The sequence below is a fragment of the Hemitrygon akajei genome, chromosome 21 (genome assembly GCF_048418815.1).
Source record: "Hemitrygon akajei chromosome 21, sHemAka1.3, whole genome shotgun sequence".
NCBI classification, from domain to species: domain Eukaryota; kingdom Metazoa; phylum Chordata; class Chondrichthyes; order Myliobatiformes; family Dasyatidae; genus Hemitrygon; species Hemitrygon akajei.
In genome coordinates this window covers 20,373,130-20,400,616 of record NC_133144.1, presented here as the reverse complement: position 1 = coordinate 20,400,616, position 27,487 = coordinate 20,373,130, and the positions used below count along the sequence as shown (strand labels likewise).

Sequence of the window (27,487 nt, the reverse complement as noted above, 5' to 3'; positions counted from 1 at the left end):
CTTCTAAACTCCAGAGTGCAGGTCTAGTCTGCATAATCTCTCAGAGTAAAGTCGACTTCCTAGGATTGGATCTGGTGGGTCGTTCCCTCCATCCTTCATTGGCTATGAACCCTTGTAGGTTTGTTTCAGCAGAAGATGAGCAAGGGCAAATTTGGGAGAAGACAGGAGAATTATAAGTGAAAAGCAAGGAAATGGCAGTGAACATCACTATAGTTTGTGTTTGTCCTCTTGTAATGAGATACAAACATCTTGACAGAAGTTTTGCAGAACCAGAGATATAGCTGGAATGCAAAACTGAAGAAAATTAATATGTTTTAGGGAAAAAAAGCTTTGTTAAATAGACTGAATGTTAATAAATCTCAATAACCCAATGTTGCTCATCTCAGTGTTTTGTAAAAAAATGGACATAAATATAGTGGATGCTCTGGTTAGGATCTTTCAGAATTCTGCAGGTTTTGCAAAAGTTCCCAGGATAAAACTGGGAGCTACTAACCTGAAGAAGGATTTCAGTCCCAAACCGCGACTGTTTATTCATTTCCATAGATGCTGCCTGACCTACTGAGTTCCTCCAGTATTTTGTGCGTGTTGGTTTGGATTTCCGGCATCCTCAGAATTTCTTGTGTTTATGAACTATCAACCTGTTAGTCTTGGACGCTTGAGGAAAAAAATAATTTTCAGCAAATACGGAATTAATGACAGAAACATCACATTTGACTTGTATATTAGAATTCTTTGAAGATGTAGCAAGGTGAATAGATGAGGAGAAATCAGAGCATGTGATGTATTTGGATTTTCAGGATTTTGATAAAGTCCCAGACAGGAGGTTCCTGAACAAAGTCAGACAACCAGGAGTAAGGAATAACATACTAACACGCTGTAGATGAGAAGTGGTTAACATAGAAAGCAAAGAATTAGGTAACAGGTCTTCCTGAGGTATTAGACTGTGATTATTAGAGTAAAGTAAGGGTTGATGCTTGAATCCCAGTTACTGACAAGATAAATTGGCAATTTGACCGTGTGGAGCGATTTCCAAATTTCCAACCATGATGATTTAAAACCGATGTCAAAGTTGAGTTATTGTCATATGTACAAGAAGACGTATGCACAGGTGCAAGGAACGCAAACCACAGAACACGAAGGAACACAGCAGAACCACAGGCACAAAGTATTGCATTAGTTGCATTCACAAATAATTTATTCAAGAAAGAGCACAATTAGAACAGAAAAAAGTATTTTAGTGCTAAGTGATCAAGGTGGGTGTAGAACTACTTTTACTGAGGTAGTGATTAGGGTTGTGCCTGTTGGGTTAAGAGCAAAGTAGTTGAAGGGAAGTAGCTGTTCTTGAGGTTGGTGGTGTGGGACTTTAGACTTCTGTTCCTCCTGCCCGATGTTAGCTGTGAGAAGATTATACTGATGGTGGGAAGCGATTTGCCCTGATGTATTGTCCTGTGTCTACCACTCTCTGCAGCTTCTTGCATTCCCACACATTTGAATTGCTGTAGACCATAATGCAACCAGACATGACATTTTCAACAGTATATCCAATAATGTTTGGTGACACGCTGCACCTCCTTAACCTCCTAGATTATGTGTGAGGAGGAAGATGTGAAGAGGCTTCAGGGCCACATGGATAAGCTGAACAGGCATGACCATGGCAGACACAAGCATGAAGTCCTTGACTTTGGTGAACTTATCAGAAAAGCAGAGCTTTTTTTTTTAATGGCAAGATGAGGTACCTGGTGCCTTTAACATGCCACAAACCCCAACAAAAAGCAAATTCAGTTTAGTTGCTTGTCATAAACACTGTGAAGTCCTTTGCTCACTTGATCTATTTTGCAGGAAGAAAGCTGGAATTCCAGCAGTTGATTAGTAGGCAGAAACAGAGATGAAATGAATGGGTCAGTTACAGCTTCAAGGGCTGTGACCAGTGGGTGTCATGGGCCCCAGCTTAGGACGATCAGAGACTCAGATATATCACGTGCCATCCACTCATTCAAGTCATTGATGTACTTTATGAAGAGTTGGGTCTCAGTACTGATCTTTGTGGGAATCCATGTCTCACAGACAGAGGCAAAGTTGACCCACTTGTACAGTATTCGGTCTTTGTCAGAAATGTTTTTAGTGCCCTGTGTATACTTCAACTGTTTTCCTTGCAGATAGACTGATCTAATGCAGTTTCTTTATCCGTCCTTTAAGGCCTCGCCTGGCTGGTCATTCCCAGGACCTCCCTTTCGTTCCAACTTGGCTCTCTGCATATTCAGAGTTGGAGGATCTTTGTGATGCTGTGCTCGCTCCCCAGTCTCACCTCTGCACTGCTCTATGCTCTGGGAATGCCGGAGAGCCCCAAGTATCTGATGGAGGTAAGAATACAACCTGCTTAAACTCTCCTTGTTGTCAGATTTTTTTTAAAATTTTAGAACCAACATGCACATTAGCACAGCTCCACAGATGTCCTATCTAGTACCCTGTTGCCAAAGATTTCGTCAACGTTATTTAGCATTAAAACTTTTAGGGAGAGAATTCAGTTTCTAAGCTGCAAGGTGCATTATTTGAGTTACAGATGCTGACCATCAGTGATACTGTGGAGGGTTTCTGAAGTCTGTTGCCCAACTTATTTTGCCCTCTTGCGTGTAAAATAGAACAGCCCTTCACATCCTATAGTTTCCATTGGTCTGGGTAAGTCTTTGGAAAAAGGCTGACTGTTCTGTTTGGTAGGTCAGTTTATTATCTTTCTGGATGTGAGCAACACTAACAGGTCTGCATTTATTTCTTTCTTTGAATGGCTTAAGCCTGGTGGTGAAGGAAATCTCACGATGGTATTAATGAACTAACCAAGTAACAAGGAAGGAATAACCATTCCCATCCAAGTAAGGAGCTGATTGTCCCTATCTAATTTACAGCACCACCATTAAAACTTCTCTGCCTCATTTATGCAGAGGATAGGTCTATACACCCTATCCTCGTTATATGCGGGGGATACGTTCCTCGCAGTCGACTCATAGTATGGAAAACGCATAATGTGAATAATTATTTAAATGGAGAAAACAGGGATGCGTTCTGGAGAGCTTCCTAAATACGTTTTATCTGTAATTTATTCACATTTTCATACCAATACGACACAAAAGCAGTACCACAAGGCAACATTCGTATTATATTTCATCAATTTAAGGTAATATTCAACGTAATAAATCATAGAAAGTTAACACAGTCTTTTCATCCTTACTTATGTAAGTGCACTTGGGCATACGCTTCCAAAAAAGCCTGGTCTTATCTACATTAAACACCTGCTTTGGTGTGGTGCCTAACTCAGCTATCATAGCCCGCAGCTACACAGGGTAGCGTTCAGCAGCTTCGTGGTCAGCACTAGCTTGCTCACCACACCCAGCTAAGTTGTGAATGATGATTAACAAACTTAGAAAACCATCCCCTACTTGCATTAAAGCTAACGATATCACTTGACACTTCCTCACTAGCCTCTGAACAAAAAAGCAACAATATATTTCCAAAGCTTTCACACGAAGATGATCAGAACTGAGTATTTTTTTTTTCTTTGTTTCCTGCTCAATGTACAAACTCAACATTTTCTCCATTTTTGTCATAATCGGGTTATGCACTTTGGTAACAATCTTTGAAGACATTTGTGATGAATCAATCACTGCACTTTTTATTTTCTCAGCATTTTTCTTTATGTTCCTGATCGTGGACTCACCCAGGCTGAGGTAACGTCCCAGAGCGGTGTTACCTTCACCTGATGTGGCCCTTTTTATAATTTCCAACTTTTTTTCAAGTGTTAAAGCGGTTCTCTGCCGCTTGGCTGATGGCCCAGGAGTTGATATAAGGTGCTTAGGAGGCATAGTTAAACATTTCAAGCACAAAATCACTGCACCGTAGGTAATAACAACAAAAGTTTAAGAGCGTAAGATCGCCCATCCACATGCTGCCAAAACCAATGCGAGACTGGCGGGAGTGAGACTGTGAGGCGTGTGCACGGGACTTGTATTGGCGGGAAAGCGGTGCTTCTCATCCCAACAGCCTCATATAACTGTGAATCTGCATTGTCTGAAGACACATATAACGAGGATAGGGTGTATTTCCTATAAAACTTCTATCCTTCCTGCCCACACTGGACACAATCTTCAGCTAGTTTAGGAGGAGTCCGGGAGGTAGTTCGGGGTCACTGTATACACTGAGTGTGATCGCTCAATCCTTGGGGGTGAATCCATCTCCATTGGCCAGGACATTGTGTGGCAGGACTCACTAAACCTCCTCCAGAACGGCGGGAGGCTGGGCTTGCCAACGCTGGACAATCCAGCCAAGTAGCTGGAGACTCTCCTGAATGTTTCTTGAAGGTGTCAAGTCAAGTTTATTGTCATATGCACAAGTACAGTAAGGTACAGATACAATGAAAAACTTCAGGCGCATAGATTGTCATAAAGTCATAGAGCACTTAACAGCACAGAAACTGATTCCATGCTGAGCTCTTACTGTGCTTAGTTCCATCGACCCACACTTGGTCTAGCCCTCCATACCCTTCCCATCCAAGTGCTTATCCAAGCTTCTCTTAACTCAACTTGAGACAACACAAATTATACAAGAGACTGAAGAAAAGGACTTTTGCTGTGGAAGGAGATGGTGTCTGGGGTAGACTGTAGGATTTGGGCAGAATAGCTATGAGAAATCTACACTCTCAAAGTGCTGGAGGAACTCAGCAGGTCATGGAAGAGTGTAAACAGTCGATGTTTCGGGCTGAGACCCTTCTTCGGGACTGAGAAGGAAGGGGGAAGTTGTCAGAATAAAAAGGTGGGGGAAGGGGAAAGAGGCTAGCTGGAAGGTGATGGGTGAGGTTCATGAGGCTGATTCCAGAAATGACGGGATTAACACATGAGGAGCGTTTGGCAGCTTTAGGCCTGTACTCACTGGAATTTAGAAGAATGTGGTGGATTCTCATTGAAACCTACTGAATGTTGACAGGACTAGGACAGGGTGGATGTTGAAGAGGATGTTTCCTGTGGCTGGGGCATCCAGAGCTAGAGGGCCCAGCCTCAAAACTGAGGGGTGACCTTTTTGAAAAGAATTAAGGAGGATTTTTTTTTAGCCAGAGAGTAGTGAATCTGTGGAATGCTCTGTCACAGACTACGGTGGAGGCCAAGTTCGTGGATGTAGTTAAAGCAGAAGTTGATAAGTTTCCTGATCGGTCAGGGCATCAAAGGATATGGCGAGAAGGCAGGTATATGGGGTTGGTTGGGATCCAGGATAAGCCATGATGGAATGGTGGAGCAGACTCGATGGGCTGAATGGCCTAATTCTGTTCCTATGTCTTATGGTTTAAGCCAAGTGGGTGGAAAAGATTAAAGGCTTTAGAAGAAAGAATCTGAGGATTGGAGAGTAGAGGAGAAAATAGGAGAAAGTGAAGGGGTGGGGGGTGGGGGGGAAACCCAGGGAGAAGTAATAAGCAAGTGAGAAGAAATGAAAGCTCAGAGTGGGGAATAGAGGAGGGGGAGGGGAGAAATTTGTTACTGGGAGGAGAAATCGACAGCCATCAAGTTGAAGGGTATCTGTTTGGATTGGGTAGAATGATGACCAGCATTGGGGATGGTTCTGAATGGAGGTGCTGGAGGTGTAGTTTTTCTGTGGGAGAGAGTGAGTGGCCAGCAACTGGATAATTGATGGTGGAGGAGGAGGTAAGAGGGAATAAGGGGTGGGGGAGAGAAGGGGAACGGAAGGAGGGACTTGGGGATCAGTTGGGGCAGAGTGCTGAGGAAGCAGGCGTGTTGAGTGGGCGTGCAGATGGTAATTCGGTACTCAGAGCCTGGGTCCCAGTCACGTCCCTGACATTGAGCCAAGCTCACGTCATAGCTGGTATGTGACGCCCTCCCCGTGTTAGAAGAATTCTTATATGGGCATCTCCATCTCAGAACCGCGGTGGAAGTCATCCTCAACACCGCGAGGCCACCTGAGCACTTCAAAGAGATTTGGGACAATGGTGGCTGTCAGTGTTTTCTGTGCAGTTAGCGCAGCTCTGTGAGTGCCTTCCCTGTCTCGTCTCTATGCAAATGCCACACTGATTCATTTTCAAAGCTCCAGGCCGATGCGTAAACCAGTCAGCAGATGGTGCTAAAAGCAGTCCAGCCGCATCACCGGCCTCGACCACTTTGGAAGATCAGAGACATAAGAGATCCTGCAGCTGCAGGAAATCGTGAGCAACACACGTAAAATATCAGAGGAACTCAGCTATTCAGGTAGCGTCTGCGGAGGGAAATAAGCAGTCAGTGTTTCAAGATGAGACCCTTCATCAGGATTGGAAGGCATGCAGAGAGCACTTAGCTAGTTAGCACCGTGCCGGCTAGCAGCATTCATCCCAGCTGGCCTTTCATGGTTCGTTCATTCCACAGCCTTGTGTCCTGCTCCATCCGCTCTTCGTACCCTTTCATCTGTATCCATTCCCTTTTGGAAGTTAATGTTGAATCCGCTTTCACCGCCCCGTTCCAGACGCTCTATTCCAGGTGTCAACAGGTGACTGCAGAGAATCACCTCACCTCGCTCTCCATTCTTTTACCCAATTTATTTAGCTTGGCTCTTCTGGCTCCTGCCCCCCTCCCCACCATGCAAACAGTTCCCTCCAGTGTATTCCGTCACAAGTAAATCTAATGCTGCAGGGTTCCTTTTATTGGATGCTTCACATTACAAACTAAAGTAAAAGAGCTGGGTTGGTCTTGCTTTGGTGAATCAAAATGCTTTAATTTCCACACAGCCAGGCACCCCCAAAAACAGTAATTGGGATGTAGGACCGGTTCGAAAGATCCTTCGATTGACAGCTGGGTATTCACCAGCACTGTTCTGCTCTGCATTTAAAGCACGTGTTAGATGAAATTCAGGCAAGCTACAAACGCAGTAGCACCGCGCTGGCAATAGGGGTTCAATCCCTGTGAAGAGGCTGTACGTTCTCCCCATGGCCGCATGCGGTTGGTAGAGCCACTGCCTCACAGCTTAAGTACTCTGGTTCACTCCGAACCCCTGGTGCTGTCCACGTGGAGTTTGCACGTTCTCACTGTGACTGCGTGGGTTTCCTCCGGGAGCTCCAGTCTTCTTCCACCTCTAAAAGATGCTCGTGTTGGTGGGTTAACTGATGTTTAAATTGTCCCTGGAGTCTGGACAAATAGTAGAATGTGGGGGCAGTAGGATGAATTGGTAAATGGTTTATTATTGTCACGTGCTGAGATACCAGGGAAAAGCTTCAAATCCCATCCAGACAGATCATTTCATACATCAAGGCAGTATAAAAAGGGGAAAACCATGCCAGAATGTAGAATATGCGTTACGGTTAGAGAAAGTGCAGTGCAGGTGGACAAGTAAAGTGCAAAGGCTCACGAGCTCATCTTAACATACAAGATGTCTGATCAAGAGCCTTATTACGGCAGGATAGATGTACCTGGATACATCTTCTCAGGCTTTTGTGTCTCCTGCCTGATTAGAGGCTGGAGAAGAGAGAATGTCTGAGGTGGAAGAGGTCTTTGATTGTGCTGGCTGCTTTCCTGAGGCAGTGGGAAGTGCAGGCAGAGTCCATTGATTGGGGGTGGATGCTGATTTTTGTCGGACTGGGCTGCGTTCACAAATCTTAGGCAGGGCAATTGCCGTACCAAGCTGTGACGGGGTGCTTTCTGTGGTGATAAAGATTGCTGAGAGTCGAGCAGGCCAAGTTTCATCTGCATTCTGAGGAAGTAGTGCTATTGTGGTGGCTCAGGCCAGTGACCCTCAGCTGTTGCCAATTGTCACTCGATTCAATTCCTGAATGCTTCAAAGCTCCTGAACAGTGCTTCAATTCATTGAATGTGAAGATTACTACCTGGCATTTATGGTCCATCCCTAATTGTCCAACCACCTTCTGAGTGCAGAAATTCCCCTCCAAACCTCCTACCTCATTGATATTGTTATTGATGTTCATTGACATTTCAGTGGTTTCTTGATCCCTTTACTGACATGTGATTGTTAGTAGCTACATGAATTTAAATTTTAAGTCTTCCAGAACTTTGTGAGCTGCACCCTGATGATGCACTCAAGATGAGATTTATTGACCTGCCCCTGGACAAGTTCTGAATTTCTGAAGCGTATCCAGTAATTCATAGGAAGGCAATGAACATTTTGCTTCTTACATGTGTGAGCAAGCTTTTTCTTGTTTAACAAGCCTCAAGAGCAAGGATAGAAATAGTCTCATTTCTGTTGAAGATGAAATTCATGTGTGCTTATCTCAAGTTCGACCCAGAATTGAAAAATTTATTAGTTGCCTTATGAGTTTTTTAATGAAAAAAAAAATTAATTTCAGGAAAAGCAAGCTAGGCTTAACTATCTGTGCTTTTTTTTCCAAGAAAGTTTGACTAAAAATTAATTCTCTACTCAAAAGAGCATTGACAATTACTTTTGGACTATTATATCTACAACTTACTGATTATGCTCATGTACCGTGAGCTGTAAATATGATAATTTTTATGTAGGGGTTCCCTGAAACCTGAAAGGTATTTCAAGGGGTACCTCCGGGGCAAAAAGGTTGAGAAGGGCTGGTTTAGAGATACAGTGCAGGGACAAGCCCTTCTGTGCCAACAAGCTTACGCCATCCAGTTACACCCACATGACCAATTAACCTACTAACCCATGTGTCTTTGGAATGTGGGAGGAAACTGGAGAGAACCCAAACGGTCACAAGGAGAATGTATAAACTCTTTAGTGACAGTGGCAGAGTTTAACCCAGGTCGCTAGTGCTGTAACAGTGTTACGCTAACTGCTAAACTGCCTTGCGGTCCCTAATCTGCAGTTACAAAAGGCACTAAAAATGCAGGTTAGGCAATAACTGGATGCACCTTCTCTATGTTGGCCTTTGTGGCAGAAAGGTTTGAGGACATGAGATATCTTGCTTCAATTGCATGGAGCCACACTGTCAGGATCATTAAGTACAGAGACATACACACAGACATGGACACCTGAGGACCTAAAGCAGGTCAGCCAGCATCTGTGGAGAGAAACAAACAGTTGATGTTTCAGGCCAAGACCCTTCACCAGGTCCCAGTCATAAACGTTGACGGTTTATTCCTTGCCGTAGATGCTGCATGACCTGCTTTGTTCCTGAAGCATTTTGTGTTGCTCTGGGTTTCACCTTCTGTAGAATTTTTGTGCTCATCAATGTGTACAGGTCGGATCTCCCTCTCTAAGGAAGGATGTATTCATAAAGGCAGGTTGCAAAGGTTCAGATTGATTACTGGGATAGTTGGTTTGTTATATAGGAAAAGATTTAACAGACAGCTCTTGAGTTAGAACAATGAACAATAATTTTATTGAAAAGCCTAATATCTGTTACAGGGGGTTGACATTGGAGAGACAGAGTAGGGGTTTGCCAGGCCTGGACACCTGCAGCCAAGGTCCACAATCTGAAAATAACAGCATGGAGATGTGAAAAAATATCTTCACCCAGAGAGTGATGAACCTCTGAAATAACAAATTGCATTCACTGTGGATTTTATCAGGAAGCTGCTCTGAAAGTTAAGAGATTCTATTATTACATTATACTTGGTCAGCAAAATCAAGTTTGCATAGCAACTGATTTTTTTTTTGATTTCCAAGTTAAATTCGACTGATGAGAATAAACATTATCCGGTAGTCTGCCTTTGCCATGAAATTGTCACTTTTTGCACAGGGATAGATGAGTCATTCCTGACTCATGACTATCGAACAACCCAATAGTAAATTGCCAAATCCTCCTTTTGTTCCTTCAAAGTCAACCATTTGAACCCAATTGTTCCCATTAACACCAACGTTCAATGGGAACCTGTGAAAACACGCCTTGTACCATTGGAATAAAGTGACACTGCAGTGAGCAGAGAGGTGCTGCTGTATTCAAAACTGTTATTACATTAAAGTCATTACAATAAACTGTACAGTGCTATGTGCCTGAGATGCTGCTGCAAGTATGTTTTTCATTGCACCTGTGCATGCTTGTAGTTGTGCATATCACAATAAACTCTTCGTGAGAAATTAGCATTAAAGTTGAAGGAGATTTGGAAGTGAAAAACTGCAGGTGTTGGAAACCTGAAATAAAAACAGAAACTGCTGGAGACCAATCAGAAACAAGAGAAAAATCTGCAAATGCTGGAAATCCAAGCAACAAATTCAAAATACTGGAGATACCCAGGGGTCAGTGGTTAGGCAGCATCTGTAGAGAGAAAAATGCCTGATTGATGATCTTTCATCATTCAAGGGTTTTGGTTTCAAGAAACACCCTGATTCTGATTCATCTTAAAAGTAGGAGGGAACAGCAGTGTTCCCAACCTTTTTTTAAGCCATGGACCAAAACCATTAATACCCCTGACCCAGACCATAGCCCCCTCCCTTCCTGTGTGCATCTCATTCCACACTCACACTCTGAGGGAAACAGAAACATAGGTGAAGGAGTAGGCCATTCGGCCCTTTGAGCCTGCACCGCCATTCAGTATGATCATGGCTGATCATCCAACTCAGAACCCTGTACCTGCTTTCTCTCCTTACCCCCGATCCCTTTAGCCACAAGGGCCATATCTAACTTCCTCTTAAATATAGCCAATGAACCGGCCTCAACTGTTTCCTGTGGTAGAGAATTCCACAGATTCACCACTCTCTGTGTGAAGAAGTTTTTCCTCATCTCAGTCCTAAAAGGCTTCCCCTTTATCCTTAAACTGTGACCCCTCGTTCTGGACTTCCCCAACATCGGAAACAATCTTCCTGCATCTAGCCTGTCCAATCCCTTTAGAATTTTATACGTTTTAATAAGATCCCCCCTCAATCTTCTAAATTCCAGTGAGTATAAGCCTAGTCGATCCAGTCTTTCTTAATATGAAAGTCCTGCCATCCCAGGAATCAATCTGGTGAACCTTCTTTGTACTCCCTCTATGGCAAGAATGTCTTTCCTCAGATTAGGGGACCAAAACTGCACACAATATTCTAGGTGCAGTCTCACCAAGGCCTTGTACAACTGCAGTAGAACCTCCCTGCTCCTGTACTCAAATCCTTTTGCTATGAATGCCAACATACCATTTGCCTTTTTCACCGCCTGCTGTACCTGCATGCCCACCTTCAATGACTGGTGTACAATGACACCCAGGTCTCGTTGCATCTCCCCTTTTCCTAATCGGCCACCGTTCAGATAATAATCTGTTTTCCTGTTCTTGCAACCAAAGTGGATAACCTCACATTTATCCACATTAAATTGCATCTGGCATGAATTTGCCCACTCACCTAACCTATCCAAGTCACCCTGCATCCTCTTAGCATCCTCCTCACAGCTAACACCGCCACCCAGCTTCGTGTCATCCGCAAACTTGGAGATGCTGCATTTAATTTCCTCGTCTAAATCATTAATATATATTGTAAACAACTGGGGTCCCAGCACTGAGCCTTGCGGTACCCCACTAGTCACTGCCTGCCATTCTGAAAAGGTCCCGTTTACTCCCACTCTTTGCTTCCTGTCTGCCAACCAATCTCTGTCCACATCAATACCATACCCCCAATACCGTGTGCTTTAAGTTTGCACACTAATCTCCTGTGTGGGACCTTGTCAAAAGCCTTTTGAAAATCTAACTATACCACATCCACTGGCTCTCCCCATCCACTCTACTAGTTACATATTCAAAAAATTCTATAAGATTCGTCAGACATGATTTTCCTTTCACAAATCCATGCTGACTTTGTCCGATGATTTCACCTCTTTCCAAATGTGCTGTTATCACATCTTTGATAACTGACTCTAGCATTTTCCCCACCACCGATGTCAGACTAATCGGTCTATAATTCCCCGGTTTCTCTCTCCCTCCTTTTTTAAAAAGTGGGGTTACATTAGCCACCCTCCAGTCCTCAGGAACTAATCCAGGATCTAAGGAGTTTTGAAAAATTATCACTAATGCATCCACTATTTCTTGGGCTACATCCTTAAGCACTCTGGGATGCAGACCATCTGGCCCTGGGGATTTATCTGCCTTTAATCCCTTCAATTTACCTAACACCACTTCCCTACTAACATGTATTTCCCTCAGTTCCTCCATCTCACTAGACCCTCGGTCCCTTACTATTTCCGGAAGATTATTTATGTCCTCCTTAGTGAAGACAGAACCAAAATAGTTATTCAATTGGTCTGCCATGTCTTTGTTCCCTATGATCAATTCACCTGTTTCTGACTGTAAAGGACCTACGTTTGTCTTGACCAATCTTTCTCTTTTCACGTATCTATAAAAGCTTTTACTGTCAGTTTTTATATTCCCTGCCAGCTTTCTCTCATAATCTTTTTTCCCTTTCCTAATTAAGTAATTTCCCTTGTCAGCCACGGGTGCACTACCTTCCCTGGTTTATTCTTTTGCCAAACTGGGATGAACAATTGTTGTATTCATCCATGCGATCTTTAAATGCTTGTCATTGCATATCCACCATCAACCCTTTAAGTATCATTTGCCAGTCTATCTTAGCTAATTCACGGCTCATACCTTCAAAGTTACCCTTCTTTAAGTTCAGAACCTTTGTTTCTGAATTAACTATGTCACTCTCTATCTTAATGAAGAATTCCACCATATTATGATCACTCTTACCCAAGGGGCCTCGCACGACAAGATTGCTAACTAACCCTTCCTCATTGCTCAATACCCAGTCTGGAATGGCCTGCTCTCTAGTTGGTTCCTCGACATGTTGGTTCAGAAAACCATCCCGCATACATTCCAAGAAATCGTCTTCCTCGGCACCCTTACCAATTTGGTTCACCCAATCTATATGTAGATTGAAGTCACCCATTATAACTACTGTTCCTTTATTGCACGCATTTCTAATTTCCTGTTTAATGCCATCCTGGGACTGGAGATGTCTGATGAGTGGGTAGTTTGTGAGACAGTGCTGCCTTTTCACCCCTTGCACAAGGTCTCTGTGTGCTGCTAGTTCTGGAACAAGAAGTTCTCATACCATCCAATGTGTTCCTTCTCTCTGAGCAGTCATGGGCTGAGGATTCCCAGGAGTCAAGAGGAGAGGTTGCATTTCTATCAATGCAGTTTTGAACACATGCTTGAGGTTTCCCTACAGGCTCCCTTTAAGTGTCCCACCTTTCATACTAATCTAATGGCCTTTATCACTAGCCTTACTCAAATGAGGGTTAAAAGTCTGCATACATTAATTCTATCCCTATCCCTCGTAATTTTGTATCCCTCATTCCCCTACACTCCAGGGAATAAAGTAAGGATATGGAGACAGATGCAATCATTGAGAAGCACAGGGCCTTGGGAGTGAAGGCTCACATATACACCTGAAGGTACTGGGTCATATTCTTCTCTGGATAATGTGCAGCTATCTGAGTCTGAGATAGCTGATGAGGCCAAAGTCCCCAGATGGGACTGGAGATGTCTGATGAGTGGGTAGTTTGTGAGACGGTGCTGCCTTTTCACCCCTTGCACAAGGTCTCTGTGTGCTGCTAGTTCTGGAACAACAAGTTCTCATACCATCCCATGTGTTCCTTCTCTCTGAGCAGTCATGGGCTGAGGATTCCCAGGAGTCAGAGGAAAGGTTGCATTTCTATCAATGCAGTTTTGAACACATGCTTGAGTCTTTAAATCTGTCCAGCAGGTAATCTCTTCCAGCCAGTGTCACAGTACTGGACAAAGTACCTGCACCAGGTCAGATTGATGAGATTAAACAGTGTTTGATTGTTTACTGGCCAAGGAAGGATTAAACGAGTTCAAAGTGTATGGAAGTTCTGGCATTGGAGAGGGTCCAGAGAGGGTTCATGAGAACGCTGGGTTAATGAAAGGGTTAACATATGAGGAGCGTTTGATGGTTTTGGGCCTGTACTCGCTGGAGTTTAGGAGAATGAGGGGGACCTCATTGAAACCTGTCAGGTAGATGTGGATGCAGAGAGGACGTTTCCTATTATGGTAAAGTCTAGAACCAGAGGACACAACCTCAGAATACAGGGACATCTGTTTAGAACAGAGATGGGAAAACTTTTCTTTAGCCAGAGGGTGGTGAATCTGTGGAATTCACTGCCACAGATAGCTGTGGAGGCCAAGTCTTTGGGCTTATTTAAGGTGGAGATCGATAGGTTCTTGATTAGTCAGGGTGTCAAATGTTATGGGGAGAATGCAAGAGATTGGAGTTGAGAGGAATAATAGATCAGCCTTGATGGAATACTGGAGCAGACTTGATGGACCAAATGGTCTAATTCTGCTCCTATGTCTTATGTTTTTATGTAAACACTAGTTAGATCTCAGCAAAAGCACTGCTTTCTGGTCACAGAGAGAGTGAACGAGCAATAGGCCTGACTTATACTGGATGACCAGGACTGGAGACCCTCAGCTTTGTGGAGTGGCTGAGATTGTTAAAGGGTCATGCACAGCTGGGAAAGACTTATTTCCCTTAGAGATACAATTAACCAGGTGTTTGTTTAAAGGATTAGAGAGAGAGAGAGAGAGAGAGCTGTTCTCACACAGAGAATGATGGCCACCTTGAATACACTCTGAAATGCTGGTAGCAGCAGAAAACTTTGTCTCTCAAAGAGTAACATTAAATTTCCAGGCGTGGGAAGTGAAATTTAATCGGGAAAATCTATGGCTAGCAGGGTCACAACGGTTTCTTTTTGTGTTTTTGTTCAAATTTAATTGTCATTCAACCACCTACATGAACACAGCTAAATGAAGCAGTATTCCTCCAGGGCCAAGGTGTAATACTCAATACCAACAACACACAGTGCAAGTGCCATGTGAAGTTACAATAGCAGAAAACAGTCACACAAAAATAGTATAGCCCAAGTTCCTGAGTGGCATGGCCTGTAGATTGATGGTGTACGGGATGTTGTCCTGGTCTAACTTGTCTTCCACTGAGCGAACACTGGAGGGCAGCACTGATTGAAGGGGATAGCCCCTGCTCAATACAGATTCCAGCATGCCTACGGTGGCCTCTGCTCCTGCCACACGGCCTCTGGCATCTCCTGGGTAGCTGCAACAGGCGACATCTCAGCATGAGAGCCTGGTCCACACAACAACCGAGACAACGCAGTTGCTCTAGTGTTGGTGCCACCAATGAACCAGTGAAATGGACTTGCAGTATTCTACAGTTCTAATGTCCAACAGGGTCTTGCATCATAATAAAAATGTCGAGGACAATCGTTTGCAGTGTTTGTTGGTCTGTGCACTGACTCTGCACAACAAGGATATGCGGTAAGTCCAGGTGACGACATGGTATGCAATGAGTCCAGCTCCATCACTATCAAGGCATGCACTGATAGAGTAGATCTGCAGTTGTTCATGTTATTAATATCCAGCAGTATCTTGTGATTTTTTTATTAAAGTTGTAAAAGATGAACAGTTACACCTTTAGCTGTGACTGTGCGTACCACCATCTTACCAGAACTTGAACTGTTCTACACAACCTTAACTCTAAGTCAGCCAATGGAACAGAGGTGGACTACCTCTTGTACTATCTCATGGCTTCTCTCTGAGTCTTTGTTTGTTTTACTTCACCCATACATCGGTGTATTTGTGCACATGACAATAAACACGACTTGGCTGAGATTCAGTAGCAAAGAAGTCCCAAGCTGTAGGTAGATATTCCTGCCTCTGGTTCTCTGCATTGGCTGTAAGCTGTAGGAGTGGAATTAGGCCATTCAGCCCATTGAGTTTGCTCTATCATCGATGATTTATTTTCACTCTCAACCCCAATCTTCCCATAACCTTTGATGTCTTTACTAATCAAGAACCAATTAACCTCCACTTTAAATATACCCAATGACTTGGCCTCCACAGCCATCTGCAGCAACGTATTGCACAGACTCACCATCTCCAGCTACAGAAATTCCTCCTCATCCCTGTTCCAAAGGGAAGTTCTTGTGTTCTGAGGCTCTACTCTCTGGTCTTAGACTGCTCCTCTACTGGAAACATCCTCTCAACCTCTACTGAATCTAGACCATTCAATATTCAATAGTTTTCAAAGAGATCCCCCCCCCCCTTCCCGCAAGTACAGACCACGAACCATCAAACGCTTCTCGTACATTAACCCTTTCATTCCCAGGGTCATTCTCATGAACCTCCTTTGCACCCTGTCCAATGCCAGTATATTCTTTTTTTTTAGATAGTGGGCCCAATGTCTTAAAAAACCCTCAGCATTACATCCTTGCTTTTATTTTCTAGTCCTCTCGAAATGAATGCTAACATTGCATTTGCCTTCCTCACCACCTACTCAACTTGTAAATTAACCTTCAGGGAGTCCTGTACAAGGACACCCAAGCCCCTTTGCAACTCTGATTTCTGAACTTGGTCTCCTTTTAGAACATAGGTTACACCTTTATTCCTTCTACCAAAGTGAATGACCTACTCCATATTCCATCTGCCACTTCTTTGTCCATTCTTCTGATCTGTCCAAGCCCTTCTGCAGACCTGCACGCACCTATTTTTACATTGTCTGCAAATTTGGCCACAACACCACCAATACCACCATCACAATTCTTGACATATAGTTTGAAAAGCAGCAGTCCCAAATGGAACATCATAGTGACCAGCAGTCAAACAGAAAAGGCCTTCTTTATTCCCATTCTTTACTTCCCGCCTGTCAGCCTATCTTCTATCCATGCTAGGATCTTTCCTGTAATACCACGAGCTCTTAGCTTGTTTAGCAGCCTCGTGCGGCACCTTGTCAAAGACCTTCTGAAAATCCAAATAAACAACACCCACTGACTCATTTGTCTATCCTGCCAATGTTTCCTCAAAGAATTCCAAAATATTTGTCAGGCAACATTTCCCCTTAAGGAAACTATGCAAACTTCAGGTGATCTTACTATGTAGCTCCAACTATCCCAAAACCTCATCCGTAATATGGACTCCATAGGAAGGCAGACTAACCAGAGAAAATAAAGGGAATGTCCGATGGGATGCATTACACAATCAACATAACTGCTTTAAATATAGAAAAGGAAGAGGAAAATACATTGAAACAGAAAGATTGAGCATGTCTGTGGAAAGGGAAATGAAAAGGGATGGTTATCTGAAATTGTTAAATTAAGTACTTTGTACTGAGGATTGCATGGAGTGGGATGGAAGATTGGGGATCGGTAAATTGATTTATGATTGTCATGTGTACCAAGGGACAGTGAAAAGCTTGTTTTGCATATCATCCATACTGATCAATTGATTACAACATTACATTGGGGAAGAATAAAGTGTATCAGTAACAGAATGCAGAATAAAGTGCACAGAAACAATAAGGCTCAAGGCCACAAGCTAGATTGTGATGTCAAGAGTCCATCTTACCGCGCTAGTGAACTATTCAGTAATCTTTTAACTGTGGGATGGGAGCTGTCCTTGAGCCTGGTGGTACTTGCATTCAGCTTTTATAACTTATTTCTGCAGTAGGCTCAGGATTGGAATTACCTACTCTGGCTCCTGTTCCTCATGTTTTTGTGGTTTTTAAACAGTGAAACTCAAACATCAGGGTCCTGTGGTCATCGTTGTACCTGAAAGACAGCTGTAATCACCTCTTCCTGCCCTGGTCACCCAACACATTCCTCTCAACCCTACCTTTAACTTCTCCACAACACTGTGATGACAAGAGAGGTTGACAGGCATGCAGTCACTCTTGAACCTTGCCATTGATGTCTTATTCATAGAACCGCAGGAGGAACTTATCTTTGTTGCACACCATCAGGTTCAAGAACAGCTACTTCCCTTCAGCCATTCAGTTCTTGAACAGACTGGCACAAGCAAATCACTACCTCAGTAAAGCAATACCAGGACCACTTCCATCACTTTGCACTAAAATAGACCTTATTTCTTTTTCTTCTGATTGTGTTCTTTTTTGTAAAAGTTCAGAATCAGATTTACTATCCCAGTCTTATGTGATGTGAAATTTGTTCTTTTGCACTCGCAGTGCATAGCGAAGGCCAAGTTACCATAAATCTCAGAAATAAGCAATGATGAGACGGTGTTTATAGGTTCACGGACCGTTCAGAAATCTGATGGCAGAGGGAAAGAAACAGCTTCTTGGTGGTTGAGTGTAGGTCTTCAGGCTCCTGTGTCACCTCTGCTCCTCTTCCCGCAGTTGTACTAATGAGAAAAGGACTTGCCCCTTAGTGCTGAAAGCCTCATTAATTTAATAATTTATTATTGATTTGTGAGTGAGTGCTGCTTATCTGGTGCTATGTGCCTGTGATGCTAGAAGTAAGTTTTCCATTCCAGCTGTGCATACACCTATTTCTGCATGTGACAGTAAACTCGACTGTCACTTTGAGAAGTCACTCACTTGATCCCTTAGACACACATTGTGAAGTGGGTGGGACAGTAAATTGCCCTGTGTTGTTGAGTGGGCTGGGAATTATGAAAATATGACTCGTGTTTCCCGCCGTTCAGACTGGGCAGGAGGAAGAAGCCCTGCGGGTTTTCCGGTGGATGTTTCGGTGGAATCACCGCGAGCCAGCTCACTCCTTCTCGGTAAGTGAACAACAGTGTTCTTTAACCCCAATCTTCAGCCACTGCAGCCCTGCCCTATGCCTCACCCTTTCACCACAGCTGCTGTTTATGGTTGGTACTCCGACCTGTGCTAAATTCCAGATGTTTTCCAAAGGGAACCCTCAGCCTGGCCAGTGACACCTTGGAGAAGGCAGTTGGAGTCACACCGGGTGTGTAGAAGTTCGGAGTCTTTATTCAGTAATGCAGCTGAAAGAGAGGCACTGCTTCACAAATGAATGTGTCGAGGTCACAGTGCGTGGTGTTGTGAGCGGCTGGCAGTGACAGAGACCCGGGGCAGGATGTACTAGGGACCGGTGTCAGAGCAAGTCTGCTGTACCTGGAAGGTTAAGTTTTGGGGTTCGCCTGCTGTTCCGGACTTTAAATGCTGATGGCTGCATGACAGTAGCCAGTGACAAATCCTCCCTCATCTGGGTCAGTGGTGCTTCTATATCTGCTGCTCAGTTCACTGTGAATGTAGCATTATGTAATCAGTGAAAAGACCCGTCTCTGGTAATTACAGTCAGAGTCATACACATGGAAACAGGCCCATCGGCCCGACCCATTAATGCTAACCAAGATTCCCATCTGAGTTTGTCCCCGTGACCCACATTTAGTCCTATACCTTTCCTATCTATGTACCTCTCAGAGTTTCTTTTAAATATTGTTGATATACATGCCTCAACCACTTGTTCTCACTATCTATACCTACCACCCTTTGTGGAAAGAAGTTGCCCCTCAGGTCCCTTTTCAACCCTTCCCCTCTCACTGTAAACTTTTGCCCACCACACACAAAATGGCAGAGGAGCTCAGCAAGTCAGGCAGCATCTGTGAGGGAAATAAACAGTCGATGTTTTGGACCAAGACCCTTCAACAGGACTCATCAGATCTAACAAAGCGTCTCAGCCCGAAATGTTGACTGTTTATTTCCCTCCATAGATGCTGCCTGACTTCCTGAGTTCCTCCAGCATTTTGTGCGTGTTTTAAATTTTTTAAATTTTAATTTTGAGATGCAGCACAGTATCAAGTCCTTCTAGGTAAATAAGCCCACACTGCCTAATTATACACATGACTAATTAACTCACTAATCCGTGCATCTTCGGAACGTGGAAGGAAACCGGAGCACCCGGAGTAAACTCACAGGGAACACATACAAATTCCTTACAGACGGGTGGAATTAAACCTGGGTCACTGCTACTGTAATAGTAGTGTTACACTAACTGCTTGGCTACCATGCTGTCCCTAAACTGTACAACCTGCGATGGCCAGGAATCAAATCAAGGCAGCTATCCTCACCACTATGTGCCCAGGTTCCTCCTGTCGCCCTGGCTACGAAGAATGGGTCTGGCCCCTTTACCACGCAACTGGTAAAACTGGTCAACTGGTCGTTGCCACCATACCTGTCCTTCGTAGAGAAGTTCTTTCAGGTCAATGCCTTTGACCACAGGGCCATCAGGCAGTGGTCAGCATGTAAGGTCCTGCAGGCACTGCAGTAGAAGGACGTGATAGACACAGTGGGGTGGTTCCCTAACCGTGCAGTTCATCTTGCAAAATGCCTCATCGCCAAACCTCACCAACAGGCACCAAGACCTCACCTGGCTGGCGGTGAGAAGGGCCCTCAGTCCGATCCCTCCTGTACACCCGGAACGTCGTGTCCACACCCCTCTGCCCACGGGAGGACTGCAGTGAGGAGTCGTCGGTGACCCACCTCTTTGCACACTGTGGGTTCACCAAGAAGGTGTGGAGGAGGATGGAAGTGTCGAGGTTCATCCCCAGCAGCTGTGTGACAGAGGACTCTCTGATCTACGGGCTGTTCCCAGGGACGCACACCGAGACCAACATCTGGTGTGGCTGGCAGATCATCAACTTGGTCAAAGACGCTCTTTGGTCGGCCTGAAACTTGATGGTCTTCCAGCACACGGAGATGTCCGTGGGGGAATGCTGCCGACTGGCACATTCTCGGCAGCAGGAGTACGTGCTGAGGGACGCACTCAAGCTTGGTGAAGCCACCGCAAGGGCCCGGTGGGGAAGGACCACAGTCTAGGGTTCTTCTCCTGCGGGAGTTAAGGGGTGGGGGGGTGGGGTGTATACCCCTAAATAAGAGTATGTAAATATGAAGTAACAGAGTACCACCTGGGTGGCGAAAAGTGTGGGAATGTAAAGACTGAAATGGAAACATTTGTAAAGGACTGAGTGTCATTGAATGGTTTATTGTACATAATTTTATTTTGAATAATGTATATTTTGATTTTAAAAAAGCTATCCTCACCACAATCACTCCAATTACGTTGTTCAAGATTTCCAGCATCTGCAGTATCTTTTGTGTTTAAACCTCTCTCCTTTAGTTTTTGATTCCACTTCCCTGGGAAAAAGACTCGGGGTAGTCACCTTCTATTTTCCCTTTATGACTTTATGCACCTCTATACGGTGACGCCTCAGTCTCCTACACTCCAAGGAATAAAGTCCTTGGCCAGCCAGGCAGCCTGTTGAGTCCTTGCAGACATTGCAGTTTAATGACACATTTCCTATAGCAGGGTAACCAGAGCAGTACACAACACTCCAGGTGAGGCCTTACCGTCGCCTGATGGTTCATTGTACTAGCACTGTCTTCAGACACGAGATGAAAATGTTGGAAAGACGGGTTTGTGTAGTTTTGCTGACTCCTTAGGTGGTCCCATAGTCTCACAATACAGAATCAGGCCATTCAGTTCACCAAATCTAGACTGATCATCAACCATCTATTTACACTGGCCCAATTTATTCTCCCCACATTTCCACCAACTCTCCCCATTTGCAACAACCAGTATTTACAGTCAGCAGGGGGGGTGGAGATATGTAAGGCACACCTTCCCTCCATGACCCCCCAGGTTACCCTCGGGCAAGGTGTAGCAACTGCTTAACCCCCAAGCAGTAGCTCTTCATTCTGCTTTGTGCGTTAGAGATCAGTTCAAAATGTTTTCAGGATTTGGGAGACATACAGGAGCAAGGTAGATCAGCTGGATGAGTGGTGTTGCAGCAATAACCTTGCACTTAATGTCAGTAAGACTGTGTGGTTAAGAAGGCATACAGTGCATTGGCCTTCATCAACCGTGGGATTGAGTTTAGGAGCCAAGAGGTAATGTTGCAGCTATATAGGACCCTGGTCAGACCCCACTTGGAGTACTGTGCTCATTTCTGGTCGCCTCACTACAGGAAGGATGTGGAAACTATAGAAAGGATGCAGAGGAGATTTACAAGGATGTTGCCTGGATTGGGGAGCATGCCTTATGAGAATAGGTTGAGTGAACTCGGCCTTTTCTCCTTGGAGCGACGGAGGATGAGAGGTGACCTGATAGAGGTATATAAGATGATGAGAGGCATTGATCGTGTGGATAGTCAAAGGCTTTTGTCCAGGGCTGAATTGGCTAGCACGAGCGGGCACAGTTTTAAGCTGCTTGGAAGTAGGTACAGAGGAGATGTCTGGGCTAAGTTTTTTTTTTACGCAGAGAGTGGTGAGTGCATGGAATGAGCTGCTGGCGATGGTGGTGGAGGTGGATACAATAGGGTCTTTTACGAAACTCCTGGATAGGTACATGGAGCATAGAAGAACAGAGGGCTATGGGTAACCCCAGGTCATTTCTAAAGTAAGTACATATTTGGCACAGTATTGTGGACTGAAGGGCCTGTATTGTGTTGTAAGCTTTCTATGTTTCTATGAACTGATTGTGGACTTTGAGGAGAAGTCAATGGAACACACACCAGTCCTCATTGAAGGATCAGAAGTGGAAATGGTGAGCAGTTTCAAGCTCCTGGGTGTCAACATCTCTGAGGATCTATCCTGGGCTCAACATGTTGATGCAATTATGAAGAAGGCATGATGGCAGCTATGTTTCATTGGAGTTTGAGGAGATTTGGAATGTCACCAAAGTCACTGAGAAATTTCTGCAGGTGGTCATGGAGAGCATTTTAACTGATTTCATCACCATCTGGTATGGAGGGGCCACTGAACAGGATCAGAAAAAGCTGCAGAAAGTTGTAAACACAGCCAGCTCCATCATGGGCACCAGCCTCCTCAGCATTGAGGACATCTTCAAAAGGCGATGCCTCAAACAGGCAGCATTCTTCATTAAGGACCCCCATCACCCAAGGCATGCCCTCTTCTCATTACTACCATCAAGGAGGTGGTACAGGAGCCTGAAGACCCACACTCGACATTTGAGGAACAACTTTTCCTCTTTTTGCACAATTTATTTAATTAAATTTTCTATATATACTTTAATAATAAAAATTATAAATTATATTATGTACTGCTGTTGCAAAAAACAAATTTCACGACATAAGCAGAGAATATGCAGCAAAAGATGATGCACCGCAAGAGGCGAGCCTCAAATAATTACACCCAGATAAAGAGGAGCTGCGGTGCCCTGCGAACGTGACATTACAGGTGGTGGAGCTGTTGCATCACCGCCCCAGTGACCCAACCTCCAGTGCTGTCTGTGTTGCTTTCACCTGGTTCTCCACTCCACACCCCCCACCCCCACTCCCCGATATCCCAAAACAGGTTAATTGGACACAAAATAACTCCAACAATGTCAGTGAGTGGTAGAATCTGGGGGAGTTGATACAGAATGTGAGGAGGAAAAAAACAGGTAGCAGAGCGAAGGGTGCTGAGTAGGCTACGGTCAATTATGGAAAACCCTGAACATCCTCTACATAGCACCATCCAGAGACAGAGAAGCAGTTTCAGCGACAGGTTGCTATCGATGCAAAGCTCCTCAGACAGGATGAAGAGATCAATACTCCCCAATGCCATTCGGCTTTACAATTCAACCGCCAGGAGTAAGATATGTTAAAGTGCCGGGGTTAGGACTCAATGTATTTAAGTAAACTACTTAAGAACTTTTTAAAAGCTATTATTAATGCTTTTTGAGAGGGTGATTTTAGATGCATATCATATTTTTACTGAGTTAAGTATTGTATGTAATTAGTTTTGCTATAATAAGTGTATGGGACATTGGAAAAAATGTTGAATTTCCCCATGGGGATGAATAAAGTATCTATCTATCTATCAGGATCATTGTAAATGAGAGGTTGATGTTCACAAACTTTACGTGCTGTTTCCTTCTAGTGATCTACAAACTAAAACATGTACACATTTTAAAAATCCTTGCGTTTCTCTTTTAAGCTATCCTGAATTATTTCATCTGTTCTGACCAGGACTAGTAGTAGTTTTCCCAGGTTTACTGCAACTTCCTTGCAACCCTTATACCTCTGTTAAATGGAAAAAGCAATTCATTGTTTCCTTTGCTTTTATTAACATCTTTGTCAATAATTTACCGGGTGTTCAGATACCTGAGCACTGCATGGTGGGTGGTTGGCATCGACTATTCCTATGCTCTATCGATCTACAAACATGATAGCAGTGTATGTGAGCTAAGCAGATATTCATTGTTACTGAGTACAACTACTGATGAATGCCTCTCCAAATGAGAAGCAATTCCTTATGACAGTGACGGCAGGCAAGTCAGTAATTTTTCTCCCCCCCCCCCCCCCCCAACCACCACCATAGGCTGGTACTCCCTCCCCCTCAATGTTTGGAGGTTTGATTCTGCGATCTCGGTCACAGAAGCTGACCTGCTTCCTTCTGATTTCTCTGATCCGCAGGTCCATCGGCTTTTGATCCCTGCTGTTGAAAAAAGCACCAGCAGGTTTTACAGTGGTCGACCCGACTGGCTCAGACATCAGTTACTGAAGGTACGGTCAACCGCCTAATCGGTCTTTTCTTGAGCATGTGTAAAAGTTGCAAATATCCAGGGGATTGTATTGTGGACAGAAGATCGCAGATGAAGCACTCGGTCCTTACCGGATTCACATTGTATCAGGTTGGTCTGCTGAAGGAGCTCAGCAGGTCGATCAGCATCTGTGAAGGATGAAGAAGGAATTCCTTTCTCCCCACCGATATCCTCGACCCGCTGACCTTCTCCATCAGGTTGTGTTGCTCCAGATTCCAGCATCTGCTGTCTCTCTTCTCTGAGCATTCACGTTTCCTTCACGTAGTCTTCTTTGGTAGATCAGGGGAGAGGCTTTACCTCGAGTCCAGCCTCAGGTGTGGTGGTGGGACTATCCCCAGAGGTTCGGTGCATCCCTCAGCCAGCTGCTGGTGTTCACTTGTAGTCAGTTTCCCCTTTCACTGGAAGGCCAACGCCGCTGGGATTCCGCCTACTGATTCTCAAGCTCCTCCCATTGATCCCTCCGAGGCCCTCCAAACAATCTCCAAAATCCTCCCACTGACCCTTGCATCCCTGCCACTGATCCTGGCTCTCTTCCTGCTGATCTTTGATCCCCTCCCACTCTGATTCCTGCACCCACAGGGCTCTGTTGTGTATCGAGAGATCTCGCTGTGAGTGTCCTTTCCTCTGGGCAGTGGTGATAATTGATGAGCTCGGTCGGCTAACAGTGCCATTTTCATTTTCAGGGTGTGGATCCCATCTGCAAGCTGTTCTCTCAGAGGCACAGGTCCACGTCAATCGCATTGTCCATCATCTTCTTCAGCATCTCATTCGGGTGAGTCGTTCTGTGAACTAGCCCCAAGACCGGCTGATCCCTGTACCACTGCCTCCGCGGCTTAGTTGTCGCAGGCAGCAGTTTCACAGAGAATTGCCTTTGTCATTCTCGTTCTGAGACTCCATTTGGCACTGATGGAGGGGGGTATTACTGGGTGAAAACTTCAGATCAAAGACAGAGTATCTGTTTACTTGGCATTCATATGGGTAACTGCTGTACAACGATTCAGATCAGGGGGAGGGTTCACAGGGCAAAGTTTCCCCTGTTTATTCAATGTCCTTTCTGGACCAAGAGAAGCAGCAAATACAATAGTTTAAGCAGCTCTTCGGCACACGATATGCAGAAAATGGATAAATATGAACCTGTGTAGGCAGGAGGGGTCAGTTAGGTGTCTAAATACTAGTTAGTATAGCACAATACTGTGGGCCAAATGGTGTGTTCCTTTACCGTCTGTACCAAAGGAGTCTCGCTTCCAATCAAGTGGAGTCAGTGAATGATTATAAGGCCATAAGGCATAGGAGAATAAATTAGGCCATACGGCTCATCAAGTCTGCTCCATCATTCAACCCTCTCAACCCAATTCTCCAGTATTTTCCCTGTAATCTGTATGCCCTTACTAATCAAGAACCTATCAATCTTCGCCCAATGACCTGGCTTTCACAGCAGTGAATTCACCACCCTTTAGCTAAAGAGAAACCCCATTTGCCTGTGTTGGCCGTGTATCTCTCTACTCCTTTCTGATTAAAGTACCTTTTAAAGGTTGTAATTATACCCGCCTCTACTGCCTTCTCAGCAGCTTGTTCCATCCCCTGTATGGTAAAACCCATGCCTCAGATCACAGTGTTAGCTGAACAGTGGTAGCATAAACGCCTACCTCGCATGAAGGACGAGATGAGAAGCCAGCACTTCATCAGCCTCCTTAAACGTGCAGCAAACTAATATCAAACTTCATGAAATTAAAAATAAACCAGCTGTTCACAGGGGCCATGACACTAGGAGCAGGGAACCAGGGTTACAGCCTCAGGGCACAGACCAGGACGAGATGATGCAATCTGAATTTCTTAATCCCACATTGCTGTCACAAAGTACCCGACAGAGACTGTGGAGGGTTTCGGACACAAGTCAACTTTTTCTTCCTTTCTCAGTCTCGCACTAATTTTGTTAAGTTTATTTTGCACGTGGGTAAGTTATGTCCAGTTTGTTAATTTGAGTAGACACTAACCAGTATATCCTTGCCCTCCACTGTGCTGCTGCTGCTGCGAACTGCTATTTTTCATTACATTTATACACAGTGTAAACTTCTCTATGACAACAATAAACTTGAAGTCTGCAGGAGGGACGGTATCCTGGGATCATCTCACTCTTGTGGGGAACATAAAATAGGAGCCATTCAGCTCTTCAGGGTTGTCCTGCTATTCAGTGTGATCGCAGCTGACCTGCTCCAGACCTCATCCCCTCTGTCCTCAATTCCCTGTTTTCAAAACTTTAAAATCTACTCCCCACACCTCTCGGGGCAGGGAATCCGACAGGTTCACCACTGAGATCTTCACGTGAGCAAAGAATTTCACCACACCCTGATATATATGACAATAAACAAATCTGTATGTTGAGACCAGGTCCCGACTGCCTGGTCTCCATTAACCAAATCTCAGGACTAACACAGGTTGGACGTGGAGATTTGTGTTCAGCACAGGGACTTGACTGCAGGACTGAGGTTAATGAAATGAGGCAGAGGAAGGTAGAATAAAATTATGCTTGAGGTGTGTGACCTAGGGACCAGTCAACTGCACCCACCAGGAGGGTTTCAGTGGGAGAAGAACAAAGCGGAACTTGTACCGTGAGGGGAAATTATTTGCAAATTCTTCATCTAATTACTCTTCGGGTTTCTATGAAGTGTAGACTCTTAAATCAGGGTCGCCAAATCCTGCACTAGATTGTCCAATTGTAACTGTAGAAGCCAAACTGTAATGCCCAGAATCAGTTAGAGATACAGCACAGGAAGAGGCTTGCAGCACACTGAGTTCATGCTGTCTATCAATAACCCACTTACATTAATCCTCTATTAATCCCATTTTTTAAAATTCCCCCACATTTCCTTCAACTCCCCCACCCACAGATTCTAACACTCTACTAGGGACAGTTCAGTGGCCAACTATGTGGGAGGGAAGTCCCATTGTAGGCTGATCCTCAGTGGGGTGTTGAGGGAACACAGCACTGCCTGAGGTGCTGTTTTACAGATGGGCCATCAGGCAGAGGCTCCCTCCACTCTCTCATGTTAGAAGGGCTGTGGTAACATTTAAAAGGGGAGTACTTCTGAGATACAAGACTGTTGATGCTAGAATCTGGTGCGACAGACAATCTGATGGAGGAACTCAGCAGGTAGAGGTGTGTGCGTGTGTGATGAAACCCTGCAGCAGGACTGAGGAGAGAGAGTGGTGATGGCCCATTTAAAGATGAGGGGAGCA

The 27,487-nt window shown here is 44.6% G+C and overlaps 1 protein-coding gene across 4 annotated transcripts in view; it reads left to right on the top strand.

Moving 5' to 3' along the window:
- sv2 (synaptic vesicle glycoprotein 2) overlaps positions 1-27,487 on the top strand; it is a 100,715-nt gene that overhangs the window by 60,098 nt on the left and 13,130 nt on the right. For all 4 annotated transcript variants that reach the window (XM_073024965.1, XM_073024962.1, XM_073024963.1 and 1 more), the window contains 4 exons: positions 2,197-2,360; positions 18,384-18,464; positions 24,123-24,212; positions 24,934-25,022. In XM_073024965.1, coding sequence (XP_072881066.1) covers positions 2,197-2,360; positions 18,384-18,464; positions 24,123-24,212; positions 24,934-25,022 — 424 coding nt within the window. The remainder of the gene's footprint in view (positions 1-2,196; positions 2,361-18,383; positions 18,465-24,122; positions 24,213-24,933; positions 25,023-27,487) is intronic.